The sequence below is a fragment of the Ictalurus punctatus genome, chromosome 13, assembly GCF_001660625.3.
Source record: "Ictalurus punctatus breed USDA103 chromosome 13, Coco_2.0, whole genome shotgun sequence".
Lineage (NCBI taxonomy): Eukaryota > Metazoa > Chordata > Actinopteri > Siluriformes > Ictaluridae > Ictalurus > Ictalurus punctatus.
The window spans coordinates 25,466,629-25,484,725 of record NC_030428.2 but is presented as its reverse complement, the minus strand read 5'-3'; the positions used below and the strand labels follow the sequence as shown (position 1 = coordinate 25,484,725).

The 18,097-nt window shown below is 40.3% G+C and overlaps 1 protein-coding gene across 1 annotated transcript; it reads left to right on the top strand.

The window, feature by feature from the left end:
• Window positions 1-495: 495 nt before the first annotated feature.
• Window positions 496-17,587, top strand: synpo2lb (synaptopodin 2-like b). Its single transcript, XM_017484434.3, has 4 exons — window positions 496-747; window positions 4,555-4,706; window positions 6,389-7,110; window positions 11,911-17,587. The coding sequence occupies exons 1-4, from the start codon at window positions 646-648 to the stop codon at window positions 14,550-14,552; spliced, it is 3,618 nt and encodes a 1,205-aa protein (XP_017339923.1). The 5' UTR covers window positions 496-645; the 3' UTR covers window positions 14,553-17,587.
• Window positions 17,588-18,097: the final 510 nt, after the last annotated feature.

Below are 18,097 nucleotides of genomic sequence, written 5' to 3'. Positions count from 1 at the left end.
TTTTATGCAGTGTCCATGCTATGACCATGACTATGTCCATGCTATCTTCACCACCCATCCACCCCCCCACCCCCCACTTCAATATTATCGGCTATTTATATAAGGCACTGTAAAAAGAACTTAAAGTGAACAAGTGAGAAAAAAATGTGAGAAACAACTGTATAAAACATGTATTATATTAGTTCAAAAAATGTTTTCACTCCATAGCCTTTTGAGACACATATACTTATCGCAGTTGCTTACTCAGGGCTATCATAGACAAAACCCAAAGCCTTTTAGGTGGCTTTTAGGCTATCTTTAGAGGGTCTATCAGCATCCTCTAGCTGTGGATTGACAGGACAAGTGTGGCCATGAACGAGGGACTGAATCCACACCATGTTCCCCAACAGCCCACCCTCCAACATGGCATTCCAGAGAAGAGAGAGAGAGAGAGAGAGAGAGAGAGCAGTCATGGAAATCCTTCATTACCCCCCCACCCCACTCCATTACCCCCCTCTCATTTTGCCCAACCTTCTCACACTGATAATGAACTGAACAGGCAGAAGCGCAGCACACAGGGCCACTGATTACGGCCACGGTTCCAGGGATGGGACGTGAAGACTGAGCGTGATCAGAGAGGCGCACATTCAGACGAATACTGACAAAATGGTGGCAGAAGAAGTAGTGGTCACCCTCTCAGGTGGAGCTCCTTGGGGGTTTCGACTGCAAGGAGGAACAGAGCAGAAGCAACCCCTTCAAGTGTCTAAGGTGAGAGGCCATTCAATATTGATGATCTCCTTTTCACTACTGTAAACGTATTTACAGTTATGTAGATCCTGTTTCAGGATGCTAAATTTGGTCTTCTGTGTGCATGTGTGTGTGTGTGTATGTGTGTGTGGGAGAGAGAGATAGAGAGAGAGAGAGAGAGCCAAACCATTGAGGCCCACACCATTCAAATGAATCTATGGAGCTTAATAGGTTTAATCTTCAAACTCATGCTCTAGGTATTACCTTCAGGGAAGATGAGGGAATTTTTCAGTTGATCCATCAGTGTCTGTGATTTTGCTGAACATTTAACCACTCATTTGGTCATGACTATGATAAAGAATTTAAAAGAACACAGTGATTAGCTATTAAAGAAAATAATATGGTGTATCATAGGCTATTATTAGTACTACAATTACTATTATAGAACTATTAGAAGAACCACAGATTTGGATAGTCATATGTGTAGTCTTATGTGATGCCAGATTTATTTACAAGTTTCCATTCAACTTTAGATACACTCTTGAGCTAAGGTCAGAGAGTTTGTGTGCACCAGATCAACCAGGCCCTTTACAGCATATCTCTTTGCTCTTATCACATTGTCAGCTTTTTATTTGGCGTTCTCTGAAACCCAAAACTTTCCAATGGCTTGTCTAAATGCGGATGTTATCTCAGGACTGAGTAAAATTACAGCCTCAGATTTATATTTGCTTTTGTATATTTATACACCATGGCACATCTGCTAAACGATGACTTAGATGATGTGTGGTACATTTTCCCTGATCTAGGAGCTATTTTGGAGTGATGAGCCATAGTTGGGTATATGGTCTAGTCTGCACTTGTAGGTTAATAAATGGTAATGTGTGTTCATGCTCTTATGATCCCAGTTTTATGACAATTTTATATATTTATATAGATACATATATATATTAAAAAAAAACATTCCACTTTTAGTCTCTTCTGTTAGACACAAGGTCACCTCTGCGGAGTTTTATATGTCTTTCCACTTGTGGCATGACCTTTTTTTCCCCTCACTGCCAGTACTGTTTCTAAATGAAATATTCAGATCCTCCAGCTGTCCTGATTGTCTCTTTTAACATAGACATGTGGAACAACCTTGGTGACATTTAGTCTTTGAAACCTTCCAGTGAGCCACAGCTAGTCAAAAACAATGTCATCTCCTCCTACATACTTCATGATTTGATGTTAGTCCCTGGTCTCAACTCAAACCACAAGCAGCAGTGCACTGTCAAAAAGAACCCGGTGTAGCCGATTGACAACTGCCTCCTGACAAAATGCTGAGTACTTTATTTAGGCTCTTTGGGGAACACATGGTAAATTCATGACATGCCCCATGCAGAGAAGGAACAGCTGCCCTGGCTCTAGGTGTGTGTGTTGTTTATTTAATCCACATTCTTTGCCCATTAGATAAAACTAAATATCAAGCCAAGGTGAATCATCGTTAAACGTTTAGCTTTTTGTTCCAATTAGAAGTGTATGTTCATGATTTTGAGAACTGGAATGTGAATGACTTCATATAAGGTGTTATATGGTGTGCAAATTGCTCACGAATGGAAAAGTTAAAAAAGGAATCTGAAACTAGAGTTCTCACCAAAACTGGGAAAAGGCAATGTTATTCCAATCTTCATCTGTCCAGATTCTGTGAGTCTGACAGGTGTGGAACTTGATGTGGTCGTCTGCTGTTGTAGCCCATCCCCTTCAAGGTTCGATGTGTTGTGCAATATGAGATGCTTTTCAGCTCACCACAGTCATAAAGAGTGGTGATTTGAGTTACTGTAGCCTTCCTGTCAGCTCAAAGCAGTCTGACCATTTTCCTCGGATCTCTCTCATCAACGTGGCATTTCGGCCTCTAGAACCGCGACTCACTGGATGTTTTTTTTTGTTGTTGGTTTTTCACACCCTTCTGTGTAAACTCTACACTATTCTGGGTGGAAATCTCAGGAGATCCGCACTTTTGTAATCACTCAAGCCAACCAACAGCAATGCCATGGTCAACGTCACTGAGATCACATTTTTCCCTCAATCTGACATTTGATGTTAACAGTAACTTGCATCAAGCGTAGCACTGAATTGCTGCCACGTGATTGGCTTGAATGTTCATGGGTACGTATTAAAGTGGCCAGTGAGAGTATATGTGCAGAAAGTATCCCTAGTTTGATTCTGATCTCATTTTGGAGTATTGTATGTATTATGAACAAATTCTTATTATTCTCAATACACAATACTACTGGACATCACATTTGTTTGAGAAGCATCTAGAAATACTTCTGTACTAAGAACTGTGTTATTTATAGATGATCAACCACACTGCTGCACTTTGTAAAAAGAAAATCCCTACTGTTGGAAGCAGTTACTAATATCAGGGTGAATGGATAAAGCTGGCATGTGCTGGTGAAGTGGGTGATAGAACAACATGCTCCTATCTGACAGGTGGATTCTAGCACGTCATGGCAAACGAGAACACAGAGCCAAGAGCTGTAATCTAAAGGTTACTGTATGTCCTTGCTTTTTAGGAGAATTAATCTATAACATATTGCTTCCGGTCACAGAATGAGCTCATTTGAATTTGATTAATTTCACTTGTGTTAGAATAATCACAAATGTAAATGATGTCTGAGGCATGTCTGTTACTTCTTTGGGTTTGGACTTACTAAAAACTATTGCTAAAATGTAAATCTTATGATCACCATTAATGAAGAAGAAGAAACCTTTATATGTCACACACACACACACACACACACACACACACACACACACACACACACACACACATATATATATATATATATATATATATATATATATATATATATATATTACAGCACAGTGAAATGCTTATTTATTTATTTTTTTCCATATCCCAACTTGTAAGGAAGCAGGTGTCAGAGTACAGGGTCAGCCATGATACAACGCCACTGGAGCAGAAAAGATTAAGGGCTTTGCCCAAGGGCCCAGCAATGGCAGCTTGGCAGTGCGTAACTGTCCACTGCCCCACTTTTACTGAGGGGAAAAAAATCCATATAAAAACTGTAAGGGCAGCCATTTGAAACTGAGAATTACATCATTAAACATCATTATGTATTACACCTTTGGAGCAAAGTGTGAGTATGAACACAGCCTAAGCATTAGCTAGTGCTGATTTACGCAGTCACACTATTTACATATAGTAGACAGAAAGAAATTGAAGGAAGAAAGAGAGGAAGTAATAAACAAACAAACAAATAATTACATGAAAGTAGATGAACAAACTTAGACAGCTGTAGAAACATGTTCATGTTTTGAACGTGTACTTTTGAAGCATTGTGCTTTCAAAAACATGACACTGCTTTTGTGTGTGTTATTTCATGCTAAATTTTACCTTCAAATTGACATTTTTATTTTATTTATATAGCTAATAAAGCTGATAGTTGACAATAGCGTTAGTGTGAACTTGCTGAAATGTTATGCTTGGATTGATTCCATCCTCACTATGTCCCCTGCTGAGTGACAGAGTCTAATGATTACAGGTAACAGATTTAGATTCGAGTGTCCTTGCACAGAGAGCTGCTGATTATAGCTTTAAAAATGAAGTGCATGTGGTGCTTTGGTGAAGAAATCAGCTGAGCCAACGTATTCTGCTCAAAGTAACTTGACTTTCGTGTGAATATCTGTTGTTACATATATTTTTAAGAAGATGTGTTTTAATGAGCGACCTCATGAGTAAGCAGAGAAAAATGACTTGCTGAAAATGTGTGACTTTTGTTTGCGAGGTGTTATTTGTGTTGACACTGTCTCCCCCTGCTGGTGTAGGTGAGGAAGCGCAGTAAGGCTTGCCGGGCAGGTCTACGAGAGTCTGATGAACTGATGTCGATTAATGATGTGTTTTGTGGTGAACTGTCTCACGCTGAGGCCATGAATCTGATCGACAGTGGCCGGGGAACCCTTCATTTACGGATTAAAAGGTATATGTTTGTCTAAAACACGATTAAAAAAGGCTGGCGTCACTTTCAGAAAAAGGTACCAAACTGTACTTTCTTGTCCATGGGATTTTCTTTATACCTTTAGCACCTTTCACCCACAAAAGTTAATATATAGTGTAGCTTTCCTTATTTAACGTACAACAATTGTCATTAAAGGCAAATTATAGACCATAAGTTAATTTATACACAGATGTTCCCTAGAGGGTACCAACCTACCTTACCTGGGAAGTATTACAATACTACGTAGGATTACTTATTTACTATACTAAAGTATGACTTTCAAGCATATTTACTTTCACAAAAGAAATCTATACCTTCTATTCATTACATTACCAAACACTATATTTTTAATAACACATTGTAATATAATGTTTTAGCATGAAACAGCTTCAAGTAGTATCAGTTCTCAAATGCATTGTCCATAGCTCACGGCAGGTCTGATATCTTTTGTACACTTTTCAGGCCACAAGCTTCAGAATCATGAAGGGTGAATTTTGACTGTCACGCTACACTTTCTATATGCTTAAAAACAAACTTCTGAAAAACATGAAAGGATGATCTTTTTAGAGGAATACGGTGCTGTGAAAAAGTATGTAAATTTAAGTATAAATTTGTAATAATAAAAATGTATAAAGTGTGTAAATTTCTACACAGGCCCAGTTGGTATTGGATAACTTCAATAAATGTCATTATTATTTAAAAACTATATTTGGTGTTTACTCAGGTTGCCTTTGTTTTTATCTTAGATTTTGCTTTAATTTCTGATGCAATTTAGTGTGAGATATACACAAAAACAACAGAAATCCGGATCAGGCACATACTTTTTCACAGCACTGTATATAGTCACTAGGCTGGCAAAAGTGCACAGCATTTCAAGCATACACATAGTTGGATGTTTGCAGGGTCAGACAACCAAGATTTTTCTCAGAAGGTAATTCTTGGCCACATTTATTGACATCTCGAGCAAAGGTTGTCACATCAATAGATACTGATTATATACGATCTGATTATATACATTAGTTTATATAATAATACCCTAGTGACCAGAGCTGGGAAGTATCAAAGTACATTTACTTAATTAGTGTACTAAAAGTACGGTTTCCAAGCATCTGTACTTCACTTGAGTTTCTTTTACTCAATACTTTTACTTACTACTTAAAAAAAACCCAATACTTACCACTTATTGCGTTTCCAAACATCATATTTCTCTATAATCTTTACATTTTTAAGGTATAATGACTTCAATCCGAGCTTCAATCGGTTGATCACAAACCCTTAACAAATCTGAAATGTGACAACACTCTAAGATGGAACACAGCTAGCTATTACCATAGTTTGCATCATGCTAGTTAATATTTAAGAGATCAAACTGTTGGTAGTCAGCCTTGGCAAATGTTTTGCTACATTTCTTGTTCATTTCTTTTCAGTAATTAAAATCATGATCGGCATGATTTAAAGAGTCAAGTCCTTTCTCTTTTGTGGTAATTTTTTAAAATGTTGGTTAGAGGAGCATTTGCACTTCTACTTGAGTAAGGAATCCGTTCATTTCTATCTCCATTAGTGATAAGCAATTGTACAATTTAGTGCTTTAAAAAAAGTGTTATGCGACAGCTAACATTCTCTATATTTAATTTACCATTTTTAAACATTTATTTTCATTTCAGGGCCCCTGTGGGGTTCCCATCAGTAGTCCTACTGGATCGAGCCCCGTCTCCTCGCATCGATAAAGAATACCGGGCAGCACTCAGAGCTTTGTCTCCTCCAGTGTCCTCGAAAGTGTCATCTGTCCATAGAGGATCACTCATGTCACCCACCAATGGCCCAGAATGGCTGAGATCCCCTCCTGAGAGTGAAGCATATTATGGTGAGACGGACAGTGATGCAGATGTTGCAGCTCAGGACAGACAGCGCAAGCAGAGGCGTCGCAGTCCCAGCAGCTCCCCAGCCAAAGCCCTTGGCCGAAGCTCACCCCATCAGGATGACAACTCTGAGATGAGTGGCTGTGAGAGCACATCTGATATGTCTGCATACTCCCAGACTCAATCCTGGGCCATTCCTAATGGTACATATGATGGGGTGGAGCCTCCACAGCAGAAGAGTTTACCTGGAGTGGCACGACGAGAGGTGGTTTACCAGCCCAATGGGGTGGAGTGGTCTCTTCAAGCTGAGCACTCTTCCAAAAACTCTGATCAAAGCCCATCAGGTGCTGTAGAGGTGGATAGTGGTTTCCAGGAACCCCCTACAGTTCCACTTGTGTCCCCAGTGCGGGCCAAAGAGGCACTCAAGCGCACATGCTACACACAGCTTGTGCCAATGGTGGGTCCTGTGGATAATCCTGTAGATGAAGAGCTCACCATGACATATATGGATAAAGCCAAGGAAGCCAGTGAGTACCTAAACCACAGTACATTGCTGTGAAAAAGTATTTGATACTGATTTCTTCTGTTCCTGTTTATATCTCATACTAAATAGTTTTAGATCTTCAAACGAAATACAACATAAAATAAAGGCAACCTGAGTAAACACCTCAATACATTATTTATTTATTATTATTTTTTATTGAAGCAAAAAAGTTATCCATCACCTATCACCAATGTGAAAAACTAATTGCACCCTTAAACTTAAAATCTGGTTGTGCCACCTTTAGCAGCAATAACTGCAACCAAACTCTTCTGATAACTGGAGATCAGTGTTTCACTTACTTCTAGTACTAGGATTTACTCCTACGCTTTGGATCATTGTCTTGCTGCATAGTCCAGTTGCACTTGAGTTTCAACTTACGGACTGAAGACCAGACATTCTCCTTTAGGATTTTCTGGTAGAGCACAGAATTCAAGTTGCCCAGACCCTGAAGCAGTAAAGCATCCCCACACCATCACACTTCCTCCACTATGCTTGACCGTAGGTATGATGTTCTTTCTGTGGAATTTCTGTCTTTGGTTTATGCCAGATGTAACGGGATCCCTGTCTTCCAAACAGTTCCACTTTGGACTCATCAGTCCACAGAACATTCTCCCAAAAGGTTTGAGGATCATCAAGGTGTGTTTTGGAAAAATTCAGACTGGGTTAGCAGTGTCAGCACCTCGCCACTCTTCCATGGATTCCATTTTTGCCCAGTGTCTTTCTGATAGTGAAGTCATGAACAGTGACCTTTATGGATGCAAGAGAGGCCTGTAGGTCCTTTGATATTGTCCTTGGCTCTTTTGTGAATTCCTGGATGAGTCATCGCTGTGCTCTTGGAGGAATGTTGGAAGGTCAGCCACTTCTGGGAAGGTTCACTACTGTGCTGAGTTTTTCCATTTAGGGATAATGGCTGTCACTGTGGTTATCTGGTGTCCCAGAGCCTTTGAAATAGCTTTGTAACCCATCCCAGACTGATGTATTTCAATCACCTTCCTCATAATTTCTGGAATTTCCTTCACCATTGGCATAGTGTGTTACTGAGTAAAACCTTTTAGCCAACTTCATGCTTTTGAAAAAGTTCTATTTACGTGTTGATTTGATTGAACAGGGTTTGCAGTAATCAGGCCTGGGTGCGTCTAGTCCAGCTGAACCCCATTATGAATGCAGTTTCATAGATATGGGGAATTAGTAACTATGGGGGAAAATACATTTTCACACAGGCCCAGTTGGTATTGGATAACTTTTTTGCTTCAATAAATAACTTTAATTAGACAAATACTTTTTCACAGCACTGCACAAACCTTGTACACATGCTGAAAATATACACATTTTTGTGGCACTATTCAGTAAATGCTTCATGTGATTTGTACACTTTTCTGGCCACAACCTTCAGAATCTTGAATGTTGGATTCTGCTTGCCTCTACACTTCTGTATACTGAAAACTAATTTCTAAAAATGATCTTTTTAGACAAATATATAGTGTCTAGACTAAAGACAGTCAAGAGTACCTATAGTTGGATTCTTGCAGTGTTAATGAACCTGGCTTAAACTGTACATGTAGGCAATTCTTGGCCACATTTATTGGTGGAACATACACAACTCTTCAGTAAAAACTAGTGGTCTGGTTTGCAACACTACCAAAAATTCTTTTGAGATTTTTAGATATATCTAAAAAGGGCTGATGGCTGCTTTTCCCCCCCTCTAAGGCCTTTTCCTGTCTTACCTCATACACTATAATTAGAAACAAGCAGTTCTCATGTTGCCCCCCAGTGGCCACTTTTTTGAAAGTTGAGTATAATTTTGCAGGAGCAGCCATGAATTTCAGACTAAATCACTAGCACTTATCTAAACCTGGATGGTGTTATAATAATGCAGTAGTGCTGACATGTTTGCCATTACTAATATTATACCCCAAAAGAGTTCCGATACATATAACTATCCTTACAAGTGAAACATAATACATACAAAAACTAAAAAAAAACATACTCTTATGGTATATGGTTTAGAGTACCTGTACACTAGGAAGTGGTTGCCCTATAAGTTCCTGTGCTGTGACATTGTAACTGGAGTATAGCAGAGTGGTGAGCTCTTATATGTGGCAGTGGGGGTTCTTCCATAACCCTATTGAATTAGCTTCATGGTGACAGGCAGTAGGAGAAAGGCGGGAGGGAGAGAGGAAGAACCTGAAGCTATATTTTCCATCTGACTCAGTCTAATAATGCAAGTACTTCTGTTGCATGCCTGGAATGGCATGTCCAGTTGCTCCTCTGTGTCTGTTGCACATTTTAAGAGCTTCACCTCGGTCACTTATTTTGTTTCATGTGTTGTTCTGTTTTGGGCCACTTTCATGTTTATCTTCTAGACACGCACTACAGACTTTTTATATATATATATATGTATTTTTTGCATATTATCTATATTATATCAATTTCTGTTCCCAAGGTTTTGTTATTTCCTTTGCTTGGCACATTTCAGTAAAATCTGCACAAGGTATATTTAGATCACTGTGTAAACAGATATCCTAAAGGTAGACAAAAACAGGTGTAATATGTGTGCTGAATAGATTCACTGAGTAGATTTTTTTTTTTTCCAGAAAATCTAATTTTCCGAAAAACATCCACAAAGCTAACTGTTTCTGTGCAGTCAGTGTTGATTGGATTTGACCATAATACTTTAGAAACAAGAACTAGATTAAACTATGTGAAGCCAATATGCGGGGGTTAATACTGTGTATTTAGTATCCTTCTATGATGAGGTGCTAACTCTTTATCTCTGAAATGTTTGGGCTCTCAGTACAGGGTACAGTGCCATATCTAATCATGGAAGGTCACCTTGCTGTCAAAGACTATTTCAGAGAATTTTATACAGATTTGTAACCCCAACCCTGTTAGACAGTCATGCAGTAGGTTTATACAGGGTCACTTTCTCTCAAATTCTCATTTGTATAATTGTGCTCTTTTGAAAAACACAAAGTGAGAACAATTTGGGAGGTTTGGGAGCTCTTTATTGTCAGATTTAATAGTGAATAGACAGAATGCGATTTGGGAGCAGCATTAGGGAATAATGCTGATCAATACCATTGGTGGAATTTGTTACGGTAGTTGGTACAATGAAATATAGCGTCCCAAGTGAGGATGGAGATTGTCTATAGCATTATTATTAGACTACTCCATCTGAAAATAATAAGATGGCCAAATGATGTTGACAAGAAATAATGTTAAGCCTTTTGCTTTCAAAGACATCCTTCTCTTATTGCTAGTCTCATAATGGTTTACAAGGACTGGTACAGGGTGCACGAAACTGTGCATCGCAGCACGGTGTTATGTATCAGCACAGACACCGATGACGACAGTAATGAATGATGATGGCAATCATGAGCAGTTCGTTCTTCACAACTCTGTGAATCAAACAATGCTTAAAGCCAATGGGGTATTACTAAGCAGTCATGGCAGACAGTGCTCAGTGGTATGCCCAGACAGGTGGATAGTGTTCCTCAGCACTACTCACCGACTGAAATAGTTTCAATGACATAATGGGGTTTCATTGGGCCTGTGGCAGGATCTTGTGGGTAGATGATTGCTCTTTAAAAGGTCTCAACCCAGACTATAGGCAGAAGGATTTTGGGGGTGATGTGGACAGAGTTTCCACCGACTACTGCCTGCTCTCTACTAGCATGTGAGTGTGTGTGTCATTCCATTCGAAACTGACATTGGGAAGGTAGGAGAACAAACACATCATGAAGAACCTCAGATCACTTTCCGAGCTTGCGCATGTAGCACCCACTGTCTACACAGGTAAAAACTGAGCTCTTTTATAACTTTGAGTATCCTGGCATACTTTAGGATGGGGACTTATGTTTTAATCCAAAGCAAAACAAAGAATGGAAGGAAGGTTTTTGGACAGAATTTAAGCACATGGCAAAATATTTTATCTCCTGAGTTTTTGCTTACCGAGTTGTTTGGATGAACCTTTTTTGCTCGTTCAGATAATAATGGATCAGACGTTGTTTGAAAACTGAATCGATGTCTTATACAGTTAGAAGTTTTGATTACTTTATCGCCACTGTGTGCATCTCAGTGAATATAGAATACAGTCTGTCTGACTTATCCTCACATTTTCAGCGTGAGACATTATATGAAAGTATAAAAAAAAAAATGTCTGTTGCAGCACATGCCGAGCCTATTTATCTATGGAAATTATAGTTAAAGTTTTGTTGACTGTGAAGACTGTCAGTTTTTCTCTTTAGAGGTCATGCTCTCCTACTGTTAGAATGTGTAGGGCTATTTGTAGTAAAGAGTGAGCTCATAGATTTATCATAGGCATATCTTTGCCAGACATGCTCTCAACAACTACTTCACCACATTACAATGTTCTATTTCAGCTCTCTTATTACACTTGATATTTAAATCATTTTCAGCAGTAGTGAAAACAAATGTTTAAAATTTTTTTAAATCGTATGTATTTTTTCAATAAATAGTTGAATAGAATTTTGTCTATTCATCTGGTCAATGAAAACTCTGATTGCCAGGCATTAATGTTACTAAACTTTAGCCTGGTGCTTAGTATTAAGTATCTCTATTCACAAAACCCATATATTCTGTTGAAGTGATATTTTGCATTTAAAGCTTCCTGTGCCATTACAGGGAGGCATCTGTCATTTGAAAATTCTGGGAGTGGTCTCACTTTGTATCTATATCTATCTATAAATATATTCAAATATATATAATATAAGTTTGACTTTGTTTTGACTGTAGTAGAAACTCTGTCTCTTTTCATCCTTAGGACTGCACAGAAGTGAGAGCGTGCAGGACAAGCAGGTGAAGGAGGCTCGATCCAAGTGTCGCACCATTGCCTCTTTGCTGACAGACGCTCCCAATCCTCATTCTAAAGGTGTGCTTATGTTCAAAAAGCGCCGACAGAGGGCCAAAAAATACACACTCACCTGTTTCGGCAGTGTTGACAACGAGAGCTGCAGCAACACAGACGGAGAGACGGAGGACGAGAGCCTTTTCCTTGGCAGTGAGTCAGAGATTGACGAGGACAGCCTTTCTGAAGCACCAGACCCTACTTGGGACAGTGGCTATCTGGATGTTTTAGAGAAAAGAACATCAGCGTGTGTGTCATCTGATGGGGAAGCAGAGGCTAGCTTGGGCTTGAGTGGCACTTCAGGGAGAGGGGCACAGCTCTTTGAGCAGCAGAGGAAGAAGACTGAGAAACATATACCAACACCCATTACTCCTACACTTACCTCCATGCCCCAGCAACAGCCTGACACTGTGTTGACCTACACATCCATTACTCCAATGACCCCAGTCTCCTCTCACAATAGCAGCATGGTGAATGGGGAGCCTATGGTGGTGAGCAGAACCAGCGTAGTGTTGTCTTCACCAGGCCAGACTCCCATGCCCATTATGTCAGGAGCCTTTCCAGAGCAGTCAGATGCTTGCTCTGGAAGCTTGGTTCTCAACAGAACTGCAAGGCCTTTTGCCCCAGGCTGTGTCAGCCACAGAGCTGCAACAGCCCCAGTCATCTTCAAGACCAATACCACCAAGAAGCCCCCACTTCAGGCCCAAGCAGTGTCTGTGGCAACAGTACCAGCTTCTTTCTCTCCTATTAGTTCTGATGGGAAGAGAGCAATTGCCAGTACATCCCTGTACATCCCCCTAAGACCATCCACTGTCAGTGTCCCCACCTCTATCTTGTCTCCATCCTCCTCTGTAGCCTCTGCTCCATTTTCCCTGGCTTCTTCAAATGCTACACCTTTCACATCACAGAGTTCAGGCATGCCTGCTTATCACTCTCCTCCAGCTGCCTCTACACCACCTTTTAATCTAGCCCCGGCTATGAGTTGCCAGTCTTTTTCTGCACCACCAACACAAAATATGTCCTTTAGCCCACCTCATATCATTGCTCAACCACCACCACTACCCTCTGTGCCATCACAGTCATTTTTATCCACTTATACCCCTAGCCCATCCCTTCCCCATGTCCCAGCCCCTGCCCCTGTTCAAGTACCCGCACCGGCCTTTCAGGGCTCAAACATGCAACCACCACCATCACCTCACAAAGTTTCTTTCAACCCATATATCTCAGTGGCAACCACAACATCTGGAACAATAGAGTCTCCCATAGTCCATCAGTATCCCCTTTCCAATTCAAGTACAGGGATTTCTTCTCGAGAGCAGCGGATCTCCGTACCTGCTGCCCGAACAGGCATCCTGCAGGAAGCCCGTCGCCATGGCACTAAAAAGCCCATGTTCAGTAAAATTGAAGAGAAGAAACCGGTGTCCTACAACCCTGAGCTACTGTCTCTAGTGCAGAACCTGGATGAGAGGTCCCGTCCTGGGGCAGAGCCTGGATTTGAGTCAGGTCCAGAGGAAGATTACCTCAACCTGGGTGCTGAGGCTTGCAACTTCATGCAGGCTCAAAGGAGCAAGATACCTCCACTGGTCGCTCCTAAGCCAGCAAATAACACAATTGATATCCCCCAGATGGGAGGAAAAGGAGCAGATCTGTTTGCTCGTCGACAGAGCCGTATGGATCGATACGTGGTGGACAAGCAACCTAAGTCTCCAGCCAAGCCACGAGAGCCCTCACCCACTCCATCTCTTCCAGCTCACTGGAAATATTCCTCCAATGTTCGTGCCCCTCCACCTATCAGCTACAACCCATTGCTGTCCCCCTCCTGCCCCCTAGTGGCCCAACGAGGTAGTAAGGCCAATGAAGCTGCTAGAAGTGGAATAAAGACGAATCCTGGTCAGCACAAACAAGGAATCAAAGCTCTGGACTTCTTAAGCAGACAGCCATATCAGCTCAATTCCTCCTTGTTCAGTTATGGTGGAGGTGTTCCCCAGACTATCACCACCTACCAACAACAGCAGCAGCAGCCACCCATGTCAAATGGAGTTGGGGTAGTTGGCACAACCCTAACCTCACCAAAACAAGTGCCTGTCAAAGCACCACGTATATATGAGATCAAGCGCTTTTCCACTCCCACCCCAATGTCAGCACCTACAGCCCTGAACCCCACTGTGATTGTTCCACGCTCTGCCACCACTCTGGCTGAGCCCCTGTGGCGTTCTGACATTGTTTCACCTCCTCCTTTTACTCCACGTTCTGCTGCACCCTTCTCCCCACCACCTCCTGCCCCTACAGGGGCCCTGCCAGCACTCCCCAAACTTTCCACTGCCCCTGTACCAAATGCAACCCATATCCCGGGACCCATTCCTATGCAACCTAGTGCACCTTTTCAGGCAGCCAAGCAGTTTAAAAGTGCCCCGGATCTGAGTCCCCTCTCCCCAAGTGGTATGCGCTCAGCAGTGTCTGCAAGTAGCCAAAATCTGCAAGCACCTAGACCACGCTTTAGCACCTCTAGTATGGGGCTGCAACCCAATGTGTGGAGGCCAGGCTCCATGCTCTATTAAGCAATACACTGTGATAAACAAATGCCACCATCAGAGACCCTGCCTAAAGCGGATGTATTACGCTGCATTTTGATTGTGAATCATTTACCACAACAATAGGATCAAGACACTGATTACATGATTTCTTCAGAAGATGATTTGTCAAACATTTGTGTATCACTTTAAATAGCTGCAGCTTTGATCTGCAAATTTCCTCTTGTTTCACTTGTTATTAATGTTATGAATGTGTGATGCACAAAAATGATGTATAATCTTAATACTGGGAAATTTCTAAATAATAATAACAGCTAAATAACAACCAAATGCTCTAATGCTATTTTATTAACTGTATCTATCAGGAGAAGGAACAACGAGGGACATTGTTTAAGCTGTCGAAAATGGCAGCACTACAAAAAAAAAAGATTGACAGATTAAAAAGATGGATGGAACTTTGAAAGATGAAGCTTGCTGTTCCGATAGTTTCAAAAGAGTTATGGACTGTCTGCGACTGACTCAAGGACTCCAGAAGGTTTGTATACATGTGTCAAACTTGTCATCGGATGTTATAAAGAACGTGGATATATTCGAAGAAGTGATGGACAGCAAGACACAGTTATTGTGACAAAAGAGATATAGGAAAGATGCTTGAAGGATTCTGTGTGGAAACACGATTGACATCCTCACCAGGAGAGATGGTACAAACCAGAGTTGCTCATATCTGGATACAAATCAGTTTGGCTACTTGATGCATGTGCACATCTGCATCTGTTGCTGACTCAGCCTGCCAATCGCTTGCCGCTGCCTTCTTCTACAATATGCAATGCATGTGATTTCACCTGTGAGAGGTGAGATGATTGCATGACAGGTTTGGAAAAAAAACCTGTGTCATTTTTAAACACCATCAACTGCTTCTTTGTATGTATATACAGTCTCAGTACATTTCCTTGTCCCTGGGGTGGTGACTTCAAGCATACATCTTTTGTACCTTTAGTGTGCATCTTGGAATAGTGTGTTACTTGGAATAGTGCATGTGTTGTACCATTAAATATTTACTCTAAAAAATAATTACAACATTGTCCTTAAAATCCAAATCCACTTAAATCAGTTTTCAAGTTAGATTTTTAAAATGCTTTGACATGTAAGATACATACCCTAGTGACATAGATAGGTACAGCTTAGTAATTTTTTCCTGAGTGTATAGACTGTAGTGTGGCATACACGAGCAGATCAAGGGGTTTCAGGAGGTTCCCAGATGGTACACCACTAACGATGTTTACCTCCACAACAAGTAGCAAATATGCCAACCTGGTTTAATTACCCAGGGAAATACCAAATAAGGACACACAGTTTCAGTATTTCTCACCGAGAGGCAATGAGACATGGATATGTTTATACCAAAACTATTTATCTTTATTAAATCACAATAAATAATTTAAAAGAGGAAAAGAGCCTGCAAGGTAATCTAGCAGGAACAAAATGCCAATAAAGGCAAACAGCACCAAGATGCTGTGATATAATGTAAAACAAAGCAAAACATAGATTTACAAAATAACACTGAGCTGGGGCTTACCAGTAGCAAGGCAGACTAGATACAGGACTTTAATGTTGTCTACACTAGTAAAGGCCCACACTTGCACCAAATCAAATTCACACACTCCAATGAGATCCACTGCAAAGATCTACACACAGTACCACACGGGGACACCTAGCCTGCCCTCTCTGGGCCCCCAGCTCCTAAGAAGACAAAAGAAAACCCCCCCAAAAAACAAAATCAATTACACAATACAAAAATAAAGCACTCAAATAAATCAAAACAAAATTTAAGAAAATTGCTCACAGAAAAGTAATCTTATAATCTGCACCGATTAAAGACAAGAGAAGACTAACACTCAAACCTGAGGATATCAACCTCCAATAGTTAGTGGCACCACAGAAATAAATTCAATCCACTCGGATACCAAAAACGCAGTCTAGACGAGTGCAAATAGTGGCCCATGGACCCCACCCCCCAGGCTTGAAGGGAAAACCAATAATCCATCCATCCATTCATCTCCTACTGCTTACTCCTTTTCAGGGTCACGGGAACCTGGAGCCTATCCCAGGGAGCAACGGGCACAAGGCGAAAACCAGTAATAATGGTAATAAAACAAATACATAATATAACCAACAAAGCAGCTAAACCCACAAGCAAACAAACATCACAAGCAGCAGTAGTAACAAATTATATAAAAGGAAAACACAAACAAACAAACGAGCAAGCTTGAACGCCGGCAAGAAGGAAACAAAAACAGAAATAGTTAAGCGACCATGGCGCCAAAATGCACAAAACAAAGAAAACACAGCAAAGCGGAAACAGAACAGAAGCATAAGAGTAGCGTTTTTATTTGCAAATCTCATTTTATTTATTTGTCAATTTGATGATTTTTTTTTGTGTGTGTGAAACTATTAACATATATTTCTGGATCTCATTGAATGCATTTGTGAATGTGTTTGTTTTTTTTGTAAATCTTACTACATTTATTTGTGGATCGTAATCTATTTATTTGGAATTATGAAACAATTCTAACCCCATACAAATAACTGTGTCTCACCAGCGTAGCATTACAAGCATTATAGTCAGCTAAAATCAAAATCTGTGGTTGGTGCCATTTCTCCTCCGAGGTTTGGTAGTTGCTTGTTGGCTATATTGTTGAGAGCATCCATTGTAGTAGTCCCTCATTTTTATTTTATTTTATTTTGGCTTGTAGGACAATGACATTGATGTGTTTGTGTCCTACAATCCAAGATAAGATGTTACAAGATGTTCATTTTCCTGTTGTATTATCTGCCTTTAGTTTTCTTTTAAAATATGTATTAAGGGTAAATATTTGCTTTGTTATAATTGCATAACAACAACTTTTGCTGTGAATAAAGCACAACAAGAGAGCTTGTTTAAGAGAAATATGAAAGCTCTGGATATTGTATTCTGTGTCTGGCCATATAGCAACTGCTTTCATGTTTAGATGAGACACTAAATCTCTAGCAGAGCAATAAAATAAAATAATAATAATAATAATCCATGTTTCTTGTCAGTTTATTAATACATTCACTTTCATTGTCTCCATACCAATGAACTTTATTGAAACACAATCATGTATCATATCTACATGGATATCCACATCCAACTGCCATCTAAAAGTAACTATACACTCATGTCTATTTCTGTGTCAAAGTTCAGAGAGACCCTGTCTTTAAAAACATTAATTGAGAACCATTTTTGGGCACTGGCGTCTCCCTACAGGTGTGCTGAGCACATTTGCTTGTCCAGTAAGACCTATAAACCTTAAGAGCAGGAGCGTCAAACTCATTTTAGGTTAACAGGAACTAAATTCAATGTGAAGTGGGCCAGCACAAAAAAAGAGAGGATCCGTTTATTAGACCAATATCTCATCAGCATTTACATTTATTCACTTAGCGGACGCTTTTATCCAAAGCGACTTACAAATGAGGAAACACAAGCAAAGCGATATATCAAGCAGAGAACAATACAAGTAGTGCTACCATACAAGATCTTTTAATTGAGTTCT